At 40.6% G+C, this 11,133-nt stretch overlaps 1 protein-coding gene across 1 annotated transcript in view; it reads right to left on the reverse strand.

Annotated features, from left to right (window-relative positions):
• Positions 1–11,127, reverse strand: part of setd1a (SET domain containing 1A, histone lysine methyltransferase) — a 35,249-nt gene extending 24,122 nt beyond the window's left edge. The window contains exons 1-7 of the mRNA XM_073840121.1: positions 11,117–11,127; positions 10,016–10,160; positions 9,847–9,945; positions 9,473–9,743; positions 8,365–8,489; positions 6,400–6,647; positions 4,607–6,308 (exon numbers count right to left, since the gene is read on the reverse strand). Coding sequence (XP_073696222.1) covers positions 4,607–6,308; positions 6,400–6,647; positions 8,365–8,489; positions 9,473–9,743; positions 9,847–9,945; positions 10,016–10,153 — 2,583 coding nt within the window. The 5' untranslated portion in view covers positions 10,154–10,160; positions 11,117–11,127. The remainder of the gene's footprint in view (positions 1–4,606; positions 6,309–6,399; positions 6,648–8,364; positions 8,490–9,472; positions 9,744–9,846; positions 9,946–10,015; positions 10,161–11,116) is intronic.
• Between the last annotated feature and the right edge of the window lie 6 nt (positions 11,128–11,133).

Raw genomic sequence — 11,133 nt, forward strand, 5'->3', positions numbered from 1 at the left:
AAACTGAAAAATAATACTCTTACACTATAGAAAGCAACATGTCAAAGTCTAGCAGAGCATGAAAAACAGCAAAAGCATGCGTTTCACTTCTGTTAACTTACTGGACCATTTACGTCATGTCAGAATGACCGGAGTTAAATAAAAATAAAATGCGAGTTCAACCGTTAAAGTCATACTTCACCAAAAATAAAAATGCCAGTACATTTACTCATGCATTCCAAAACCATAAGAATGTTGTTTGTCTTTGGACACAAATGCAGATATTTTTAAACATCAACCACACTCAAGCAAGTGTATTGGATTTCTTTAAGCATCTTGATTTGTGTTTTACAGACAAATTAATGTCTTAGGGGTTTGGAACCACATGAGAATAAATGATTTATTCAATAATGAAATAAACCATGAAAGACATTCATCATATTTTGGGTGAACTTATCCTTTTAAGGTAGTCATGGAGCTACTAATGCTGCACATAATAAAAATGTTTGCTTTTTATATAAAAATAGTATTATCAATAATGGATCGCATGTCTGTTCTGCTAGGGTCCTGAACAGCAGGAAAAGCAATGCCAGAGCGAATAAAATACAACTATCTATATAATAGTAGTGCACGGTTAGACAGCAAAAAAAAAAATCAGCTTTAGAAAAGGAGAAGGGAAGGGTTCACTTGTCTTTTGCTGCTGAGCATTGGCAGAAATTAATTAGTCTTAGGACATGAACATTTTGTAATTTAGCATTAATATATCCACCTTAATTTTCAATGCAGAAGCTATTTTTTGAGAATGTCAGAGACTTATGACTATTAGCTGCTATTTGCTGGTTGAGTCTTGATGATTTAAATACTGTTTTTCCATTTGTTACTGTTTAAAAGCCTCTACTCCATTTTGGGTGAGAATCTCGACAGTCATTTATGAGCACTCTTCATCTTTATCAAACATTTAAAGAGATAGTTCACCCAAAAATTAAAATTCTGTAATTACTCACCCTCGTGTCGTTACAAACGTGTAAGACCTCATCTTCAGAACACAAATAAGGATATTTTTGATGAAATCCGAGAGCTTTCTGACCCTGCACAGACAGGAACGCAACTGACACGTTCAAGGCCCAGAAAGGTAGTAAGAACATTGTTAAAGGAACTGTATGTAAGAAATTTATGTCAGTTAATCATAAAATGGCCCTGACATGTCACTAGACATTAAGAAATCATGTTCATTTCAAATACTTATATCACTGACAACAGTGGACCAGCCAGGATATTGTCATTTAAAAGTGAAAGTTGCAGCCCACGACTGATGTTATTGTTGTCGTTTTGTGTTTTAGCTTGAGGGTGGAGCCTCAGACCATCTACCAATCACGAAGTCAGACTTTTGTCATCCGGGTTGCCAGTTCTGTTACAGCTGCAGCTATGAACGTGTCGGATAAAACATGTATAATGTTACGAAACCTAAAAGACCTCGTTATGAATCCGAAATACGTTGTGACAAAGTCCGAAATAAAACAAGGATTTGTATAGGAGATGCCTTTGAAAGATGGAGACGGCTGAAAACGGAAAAGCATTTGAAGACAGACGCCAACGTTGCTAATTTTCTCCTGGACAGGTAAGATTCATCTATGTTTGGCTAACTTTGCTTCCGTACACAGTGGATTTTCCACAGTCGGCCGTGCTAAATGCGTTCATAAAAAGCTTTATATCGCACCACTAGCAGGGTATGAAAACAATCTATGTTCGACTGAAATGTGGTATTACAGCGTCTACACAGGACGCAACAGTTGTCGCGCCTGGACTGGACGCGACAAAGCGACCGTTGCAAATCATTTAAACTTTGTGTGAGCACGTCATAAATAGAACGCGACAGCAGATTACTGTCGGGGATTTGCCGTGTGGAGCCGCATCCAGTGTAGACAGCATAATAGGTTCCATTGTATTTTGTCGCGTCGCGCCGCGCCGCTCGCGTTCGGTGTAGACACGGTGTGTTACAATACATCTTTACGAAATATTTGGCTAATCGCCATTAGTAAATTTTTACGATACATAATTACTTCGCAAAACATCTCTCGTGAAGCAACAGAAGAAAAAAAAATACTGTGCAGGACTCGTCACTTGCCATTGGAAGCTCCTTGTAGCAGCCTAGGTTCCTGCTGGATCCTGCAGCTTAGCTGGCAACCTCGGGTCAGGGGGGAGGGAGAGGGGATACACCGTTCTACAGTATTTTGAAAGTATTTTACATACGGCTCCTTTAAAATAGTCCATGCAACATCAGTGGTTCAACCGTAATTTTATGAAGCCACAAGAATAATTTTTGGGCACGAAGAACACAAAAACAACAACTTTATTCTACAATTTCTTCTTATTCGTGTCATTTTTTTTAACATGCATACAATAGTATCGCAACACATGCATGGGCATTCCTCTGTTTGTAAACGAGGCATAGTGCATTCGAGTTCTATGTCAGAATGCCGCATCCTGCGTCAGCAGCGCCACACGTATACTCTGTGGCACTCGTGTATACATGTCGACCGACACAGAAAAGTAGAAACTGTTGAATAAAGTCATTATTTCGGTTTTCTTTGAGCACGTAAAATAAAGTTTAAGCAAACGATGTCACATGGACTATTTTAACAGTGTCCTTACTACCTTTCTGGGTTGCTATCTGTGTGGGTCAGAAAGCTTTCTGATTTCACCGGGATCGTTTGACATCAGAGTTCGGCATTTTTAGCTAGTATGAAAGCTGTCGTGGGAATGCGGGTACTGAACCCGAAACTACCTGAAGGAGGTGTCTGAGTTCGGATGCACTCGAACTGTGGCGTGGTTCACATGAATATGAAAGCAACACGACACACCAACACAACATTTATTGACCCGCATTCTGTTTGCTATCACGTGCTATGCGCATGTATGTGCTGAAGTAATTTAAACGGAAACGCGGCAGGGTTCGACATAGGGCTGGGCGATTCTTTCGATTTTTTCGATTAATTCGAATTTACGTTTTAAGACGATTTAATTTTTTATTAAATCGAGGTATCGCGATTTTTTAAATAAAAAATATATATGTATTCAGAACGGAAAACAACGCGTTCTGGTAAAATAACGCGAGTCACTAAGGGGACATGATTAGCTGCTTGCTAGCAAGTTAGCCTGTTACATTACAGTACATACAATTTCACTTACCACATAAACAGAGTAGAGAGATGATTGAAGACAATGGCGAATTATTTGCATATCAGGGCTCTAGAGTGCGACCTAATTTCTCAATGGTGCGACCCGCCGTTCAAGGGCAAAAAGAAACTACTACGTACGACTATGAAAAAATATTTAGGAGCACCATGTGCGACTGACCCAACCAGCATATTTGCGTTTGCTCTGAGTGGAGCTTCAAAGGTTTCTATGTGTTTTGCACGTTGACAAATGTATCTCAAGTGTAGAGAGAGTGTAAATAAGAGACTGAATGGGCAGTAGCTTCGTTTATTATAATAGAGCTTTGTGATATTGCGAACTAAGATGAGTGACAGCTTTTAATCATTTTTAAGGGAGTTTGTAAATGAGATACTGATTTATTACAACAGTTAAATAAACAAGAAGTTATTACTAAGTGACTTACATTGTCTGACTATAACACTATTGCCTGATTTTGCTCTATTTCGTCGTCAAAAGTGGTCTAAAACAAGTCACATCTGAGCCGCTGCGCATCTCCACTCAAACACAGCGGTGTTTCGTTTATGAATGAACGTGCGTTTTTAAACGAATCTAGTGAAGTGATTCAATTTCCCATTCATAAAGACCGTAACTTGCTTTATTCTTGAATGAACCATCCGTTCAAATGAATCAAATGAATATGATTCAGTAATTAAATCAGTGTCTTACCGCCACCTGCTGGCAGATCGTTTCAGTTTTTTTAAATCATTTAATATTTCTGTGTTCAAAATTGTGTATTTTTGTATACGATATAAGTGCAAGAGAAAAGCATGGCAATATATATATTTTCCTCCCATCTCATATTTATTTGTCTTACAAACATTTACTGTGTCTGGTATGATAAGAATGGGTCCTGGTGGAAAGCACTGATGCAGTTGCTATGTATATTGCAAAATATATGGTGCCCATATATATATATTGTGGAAAAGCTGGGGTTTCTTTACATGCTAAAAGAAGTAGGGGGGGAAAAAAATCGATTTAAATCGTAAATCGGATTTTTTTGTGAAAAAATCGGGGATTTTATTTTTAGGCCATATCGCCCAGCCCTAGTTCGACAGAATCAAGTTGAGTGAGAAACCAGACCAACACTGCGGGGGGCACCAGGGACAAGCGCACAATGGCCTTGGACCGCAGCAAATGAGCCCAGTGTGAAAGCCACTTTAATTTGTGTTCCAAAGATGAACAAAGGTCTTACAGGTTTGGAATGACATGAGGATGAGTGATTAATGACAGAAATTAAATATATGCATTGTTTGGTGTGCACTTTTGAGATCCGACAGTGTCTGGACCTATAAATGGTGGCCCATGACACCAAAATTAACAAGCAAATTTGCACATTCAAATTACAAATGATAACGCCTACTCTTATTTTAAATATAAGGTCAATAATACCATGTAACCCAGTAGGGCTCACCTGTGCCTCTCCATTGTAGGTGGGTGGGGTGTGTGGAGCCCTGTGAGAGTCAGAGGTTGTGTGCTCCTCCTGAGGTGGTGGCATTTGGCCCTGATGAGACTCTGACACTAAACTGTGCGTGGTGGGAGTGGAAGAGGCCACCTCTGGAGGTGTTTTCCTTCCTTCACCCACTGCACCACTTTGCCGTTTGCCCCTGCTGCGGCGTCCATCTTTCTCTCCTCTCCTTCTCTGTTGACCTCCCTCCGTCTCTCCTTGTCTCTTGTGACTAGGCCTTTCACCGTTCTCCTCTCTGAGTTTGTTTCCGCCATCCTCTGCATTCGCGCCTGCTTTTCCTCTCTCTCTGTCCTCCTCCTTCTCATCGTCCTCATCATCTGAGGCAAGAAAGGAAAACTTGGCTTTTTGTTCCTTCAGCAACATCTCAATACGTGAGTCCAAGCTGCTGCTGTGGTGCATGAACGGCAGACTCTCATTGGTGGAGTCAGGCTCTGGGGAGGAGTCACGCTGTGGAGGCGGCGGAGAGAGGGACGCTGTCGAAGAGGGGAGGTGGTGAGGCAGGGAGGTCGAGGACGGGGAGGTGGAGGACGACGGGATGGAGGCGTGAGGAGGCGAAGAGGTCGGAGGCGTCCGGGGTGGATGGGGCGGGGTGCTGGGATAGCGTTTGGGTTTGGTCCACTGTTCTTCTCGGAGGGGACTGTCCTGACCAAAATCAAGAGAGCCAAGCGTTTCAGCCACAGCCGCTGCGATGACGGAGGCCGGTGGGAGGGGAGGAGGTGGAGGCGGCGGCGCCAGGGGAGTGTGGTGAGAATGAGCACGATAGTCATTGTCCATGCTTCCTCCCATCCCGAAACCCCTCTCGCCTGCACCCTGCTGAGGACGGAAAGCCGGTGAGGGCTCAAGCCGGGAGGAAGAAGGTGTGTCGTAGGGAGACAGGTCTTTAGACGACGAGTAAGCTCCATAAGAGGAGGTGGCAGAGGGAGGGGAAAGGCTGTTGGATGAGTGGTGGCTGGAGTAACGTGGATCAGAGCTGTTATAGTCTCCTTCTCGCTCTCTCTCCCATTCCCGATCTCTGCTGCTTCTCCGCCGGCTCGATCCACCACCACCGCCACTGTGGTGGTTGTGGGAGTGATGGTGGTTCCGATGCCTTCCATGTTCTCCCGAGCGGGATCCCGAGCTGTCACGCCGGTAGGCCCTGCCATCTCTGTCCTCCCGCCGATCAGCATGATGCGAGTGATGTGAATGGTACGATTTGGAGGTGGACGAGGAGTTTGTATCCTGCTGATAGTGATAAGAGGAACGTCTGGAACTTATCCCGGCCCCATAGCGCCCTCCTGATTCTCTCTCCCTGTCCCTTTCCCTGTGTCCTCTTTCTCTATCTCGTTCTCTCTCTCTGTCGGTCAACGGAGGTGGCTCAAACTGAGGCCCTGGAGGTGGCATAGGTGGATGCAATGGCATATGCATCCCTGATCCTCCAGCACTGGGATACGGATAGGGAGGTTCGTTAGGTCTGAAAGGCGCTGTTGGAGGATATCCCGGCCGACCCCTGTGGAAAACAGAGGGTTCTTGCGGAGGTGGAGCGTGTAAGTCTTCATGAAAGCGAGGGGGCTTGAATCCTGATGATGAGGAGACTGCTGAAGAGGAGCAGGAGGAAGATGGAAGCATATCCTGCTGGGAATAACTCTGAGTGTTGGTATAGCCACTGTGCCTGAAAATAAAAGGATATTTTCTTAAATCATTAAAAAGAAACTTAACCAAACAATTTTTAATTGAGGTTTTAAGTAAATCGGCAACCTAACCTGGCCACAGAGTATCCCGAGTCCTGGGAGAAAGGGGTTCCAGAGCGAGGGGTGTAAGGGGTGCCGCCGCCCTGTGAAGAAGCAGAGGAACCTGGAGTATACGGGCCTCCTAGTGAGGATGGAGGGGTGTCTAGGCGCTGGTCTCCAAATCCAGTGTCCACAGAACAGGGGGTGGTGCTGCCAGAGTTTAGAGGCGCAGCAGGAGCTGCCATCTGGTCTGTGGAGAGTCTCCGCCGGATATCAGACGACTAACAAAAGAAGAAAAGAAATATCAGCTAATCTTTAGATGGGTTTTTAATTATCAGTATTGGTTGATACTGTTTATACGTGACCCTGGACCTCAAAGTTATTCAACAAAGTTATTATCTGAAAAGCTGAATAAATAAGCTTTCTATTGATGTTTGGCTGAAATACAACTATTTGAAAATCTAGAATTTAAGGGTGCAAAAAAAATCTAAATATTGAAAAAAATCTCCCTTAAAGTTGTCCAAATGAAGTTCCCATCAATGCATATTACTAATCAAAAAATAAGTTTTGATACATTTACGGTAAGAAATTTACAAAATATCTTCATTTTGACCTATACAATGTATTGTTGGCTATTGCTACAAATATGTGACCCTGGACCACAAAACCAGTCATAAGGTTAAATTTTACAAAACTGAGATGTATACAACATATGAAAGCCCAATGAATAAGCTTTCTGTTGATGTATGGTTTGTTAGGATAGGACAATATTTGGCCGAGATACCTCTATTTGAAAATCTGGAATCTGAGGATGCAAAAAAATAAAAATACTGAGAAAATCACCTTTAAAGTTGTCCAAATTAAGTACTTAACAATGCACATTACTAATCAAAAATTACATTTTGATATATTTATAGTAAGAATTTTACAAAAAATCTTCATGGAACATGATCTTTACTTAATTTCCTAATGATTTTTGGCATAAAAGAAAAATCAATAATTTTGACCCATACAATATATTTTTGGCTATTACTACAAATATACCCCAGCGACTTAAGACTGGTTTTGTGGTCCAGGGTCACATATACATATGCTACTGGTTTTGTGGTCTAGGATCATATATGTAGTTTTTACATTTATAGGATCTTTGCCAACATCATCACCATCATAATGGAAAGGAAATGTTATCTAATCATTTAGAAAGGGTATGAGAGTTCTCTCACAAGCATGAAAAAAAGTTTGAATGGTAATGTATAATAAAAAGTATAGAATTAAAATTAGAAATGTATGAGTTATTGGCCATGAAAATAATTACCTTTAAGGGCATCATCCTGCATCATCATTCCTAATAAAACTACAGTAAATAGTGTGCTGCCCCACTTATGCTGAATATGGCAATAAAAATAGCTTTGTCTCAAATCAAGACAAAAAAATTCTTATAAAATACAGTATGACCAATAAAGCCCTCTATTATCGTTTTATTACAAGGGTGTGGCTACATAATTGTTTTGTTGAGGGAAATGTATTATTTCAAGCAATCCAAAACTCCAACAGGTAAGTGAGGGAAACACATTGGCAACTGAGCATCCTAATGCTGGTACACAGATAAAAACAATATCACAAACATGACATCTGAAAAAAATAAATAAAAATAAAATAGCGAATTGATATTGAGTTAAGAGCCCCAATGCCAGCAGCCACCTTCTGCAGATGAAAACAGTTTTGAACTGCAGTTGGATAATCTCAATGCACTGTGAGAGACTTGATGGCTCTTTTTCTTTTAGACATTTTGTGGTCCACTAGTGGTTACGATAATAATACAGACAAGGGTTTGAGAGTTACTGTAATGTGTAGAATAAACTACAAGACGACTCAAACCAAGGAAGGCCAATGGTCTTCAAGGACGCCAAGAAACTTTGGCTGGTAACCACACACACTTATAGGAAGGCAAAGCATTCTTTCCAGTGTGGCTGAGCTAAGGTTTGTTTGTGTACTGACCGTATCTGGCTGAGTCGGGGCTGGGGGCTGAAATTTCTCTGTAAGAGCTTTGCCTCCGGTCGGCACCGTCTGAGGAGTGTACGAGCCACTCACTATTAAGTCATAGTACTTCATCCTCTGTTGGCCTAGAAAACACAATATGAATTTCAACGGCAGAGTGGCGCTTGTATCTCAATCATGCAATGCTGGACATTCCCACTTTTACACATTTATACAGTTTCATTATCACCAAACTTCATATTTGTAAGCAATAAAGAGATGGAAGGATATAAACATTAAGAATCGATTGTATAATATATTCTATATAAACAAGCAGGAATTGTAAGTAGGGATGCAAACATATTACAATTTTATTTAGTTTTATCTAAACAAATGTAGAATAAATAACTAAAATCAAACATTTTAAATGCTAGGTATCATAACATTATAATGTTAAGTACAAAAAATGGATACTCATTTAGAGATTTTCTAAAGATCACATATAACAATGTTATTAAATGATTAGAGGTTTTAAAGATTATTTTAACAAGCATTGGATGAAAACAAAAGTTATTTAATATAAAAAAGGTGGAAGATAAGCATGCAGCAAGCATGATAAAGTAACCAATGTTTTTAAAAGAAGTCTCTTATGCTCACCAAGATTGCATTTATTTGATTAATAATACAGTTAAATCAGCAACAATGTGAAATGGTATTACAATTTGAAAATCATCTTCTATTTCAAAATATTTTAAAATGTACTTTACTTCTGTGATTACAAAGCTGAATTTTCAGCAGCCATTACTTCAGTCTTCATTGCATCATCATTTTTCATTTTTTTATTATCAGCAACGTTGAAAACTGTGCTGCATTATATTTTTGTGGAAAATGTGACTTTGTTTCAGGATTATTTGACCAATTCAAAGTTCAAAAGAACATTTTATTTAAAATCTTTTGTAACATTACAAATGTTTTTTCTGTGACTTTTAATCAATTTAATGCATCCTTGCTAAATAAAACCATTTCTAAATCTAAAAAAATCTCTGAACCTGAACTTTTGAACAGTAGTGTTTATAGAAAGTATATACACCTCAGAATATGATCAAAAACAACAAAGAAACACACACACCTTTGATATCTAACTGGACATGGACAATGTTTCCCATGACAGAAGTATTGTGCAGGTGTTTGACGGTGTCTTTGGCCCCTCGAGTGCTGGTGAAGAGGACGCGGGCCAAGCCCAAGTGCTTCCGAGTCTTGGGATGAAACAGAATCTCCATTTCCTCGACCTCACCAAACTTGGCGCACATCTCTGCCAGGAACGGCTCCTTGATGTTATCATTTAACCTCGCAAACGTCACTTCCTTAAGTGGTATAGGACCTACGTAATACTCGTCCAACTACGAAGAAGAAAAAAAAAATTGGTTAGCATGTACAGCACAAAAAAGTAGCTCACCAGAAAAGCAGTTTAATAAATTAAAATGATACAAAATAGAAGCATACTTTAAATTTGGGCACTGGCAGCGACAGCTCTGTGTGTCTAGACCAGATTCTTCGAGGTCTCGGATCACGCAAGTCCCCCACAGGCGGGAATCCTGAATCCTAAAAAACAAAGACTTTAGATAAGTATGCACTCACAAAAATGCGTGCCAGTGCATATGTATGCACTTACCGGTACACTAAAGTGAATCCCATCATATCTGTAGATTTTCTGAGTAACCCGTCGGAGAGCAGGGTCTTGTACTAGCTTATAGCTCTTCCATTGCAGACTGAGAGTTCGCTGAGTGTCCGCCCCACTGTCCGGATCCATGCTATCACTGCCGAGAAAGAGACCAGAGTGAGTGCAGATGCTCAGAGTGCTCAATGACTCATGATGAAGTCGCAATAAGAAAAGATTTACACTTATAGCTCATTGAGAGCTCAGACAGTGTCCACATGCAAAAGAGGAGCAAACACTATAATCTTGAAAAACTTACACTGCAATCAAAACAGTAACAGCAAACAATGTGGCACACAGCTCCACAAGAAAACTTTTCACTTTGTTTATAGAGGTCTCTATTTATGGAGCTGTAATTTGTTGTCACCTCTTTATTGAAATGCTGCTCAGTATTTTGTTGTCAATCTGACAAGCTGATTTTACATCCCTCAAATGTGAGTTAAATAAATTTGCTATATTTAACTCAAAATGTCACATTTATCACACACAATAAAGCCTGGAAAATAAAAGCACGGCTTCCTATTGTGTTTTACGTAGTGATAAACAAAAAACACTGCAGATATTGTATAATATATACCATCTGACATATCGACTAGCAACAACAACAACAAGCTAACATAATAAACACTGAAGCAGCTAGCTGCTCGAGCGCGAGCTAGCTAAAGTTCAACTTTAAATGATGTGACAGTGAAATACAGTGCAAATGCCAATTATTTCTAGCAAACGAATTCAGGCCAATTCCAAATACTGAAAAGAAATATTTCTACACGGTGTGCCAAAAGACTCACACAACGGTGCCCGCGTCTTGAGGAGGATTGCCCGCTTCGACAGCCGCTAGCTGGCTACAGCTAAGGCCTGTATCGGACGGGGAAAAACAGACAATCCTTAGCTAAAATCTAGCTCCGTTTTGAAGTATGCGCCCTAAATCTGGTCTAAAACGGTGTCGCTTGTATTCCGGTGCAATGTCGATGCGGCACACGTCTTTAAATTCCGCCACAAAATGAATTGTACTAAAAAGAATAACATAATACAGTAAGCGGCCATCGCGTAACTAACCTGAGAGCCTCGCCTGC

The sequence above is a fragment of the Garra rufa genome, chromosome 1 (genome assembly GCF_049309525.1).
Source record: "Garra rufa chromosome 1, GarRuf1.0, whole genome shotgun sequence".
In the NCBI taxonomy this organism is placed as follows: domain Eukaryota; kingdom Metazoa; phylum Chordata; class Actinopteri; order Cypriniformes; family Cyprinidae; genus Garra; species Garra rufa.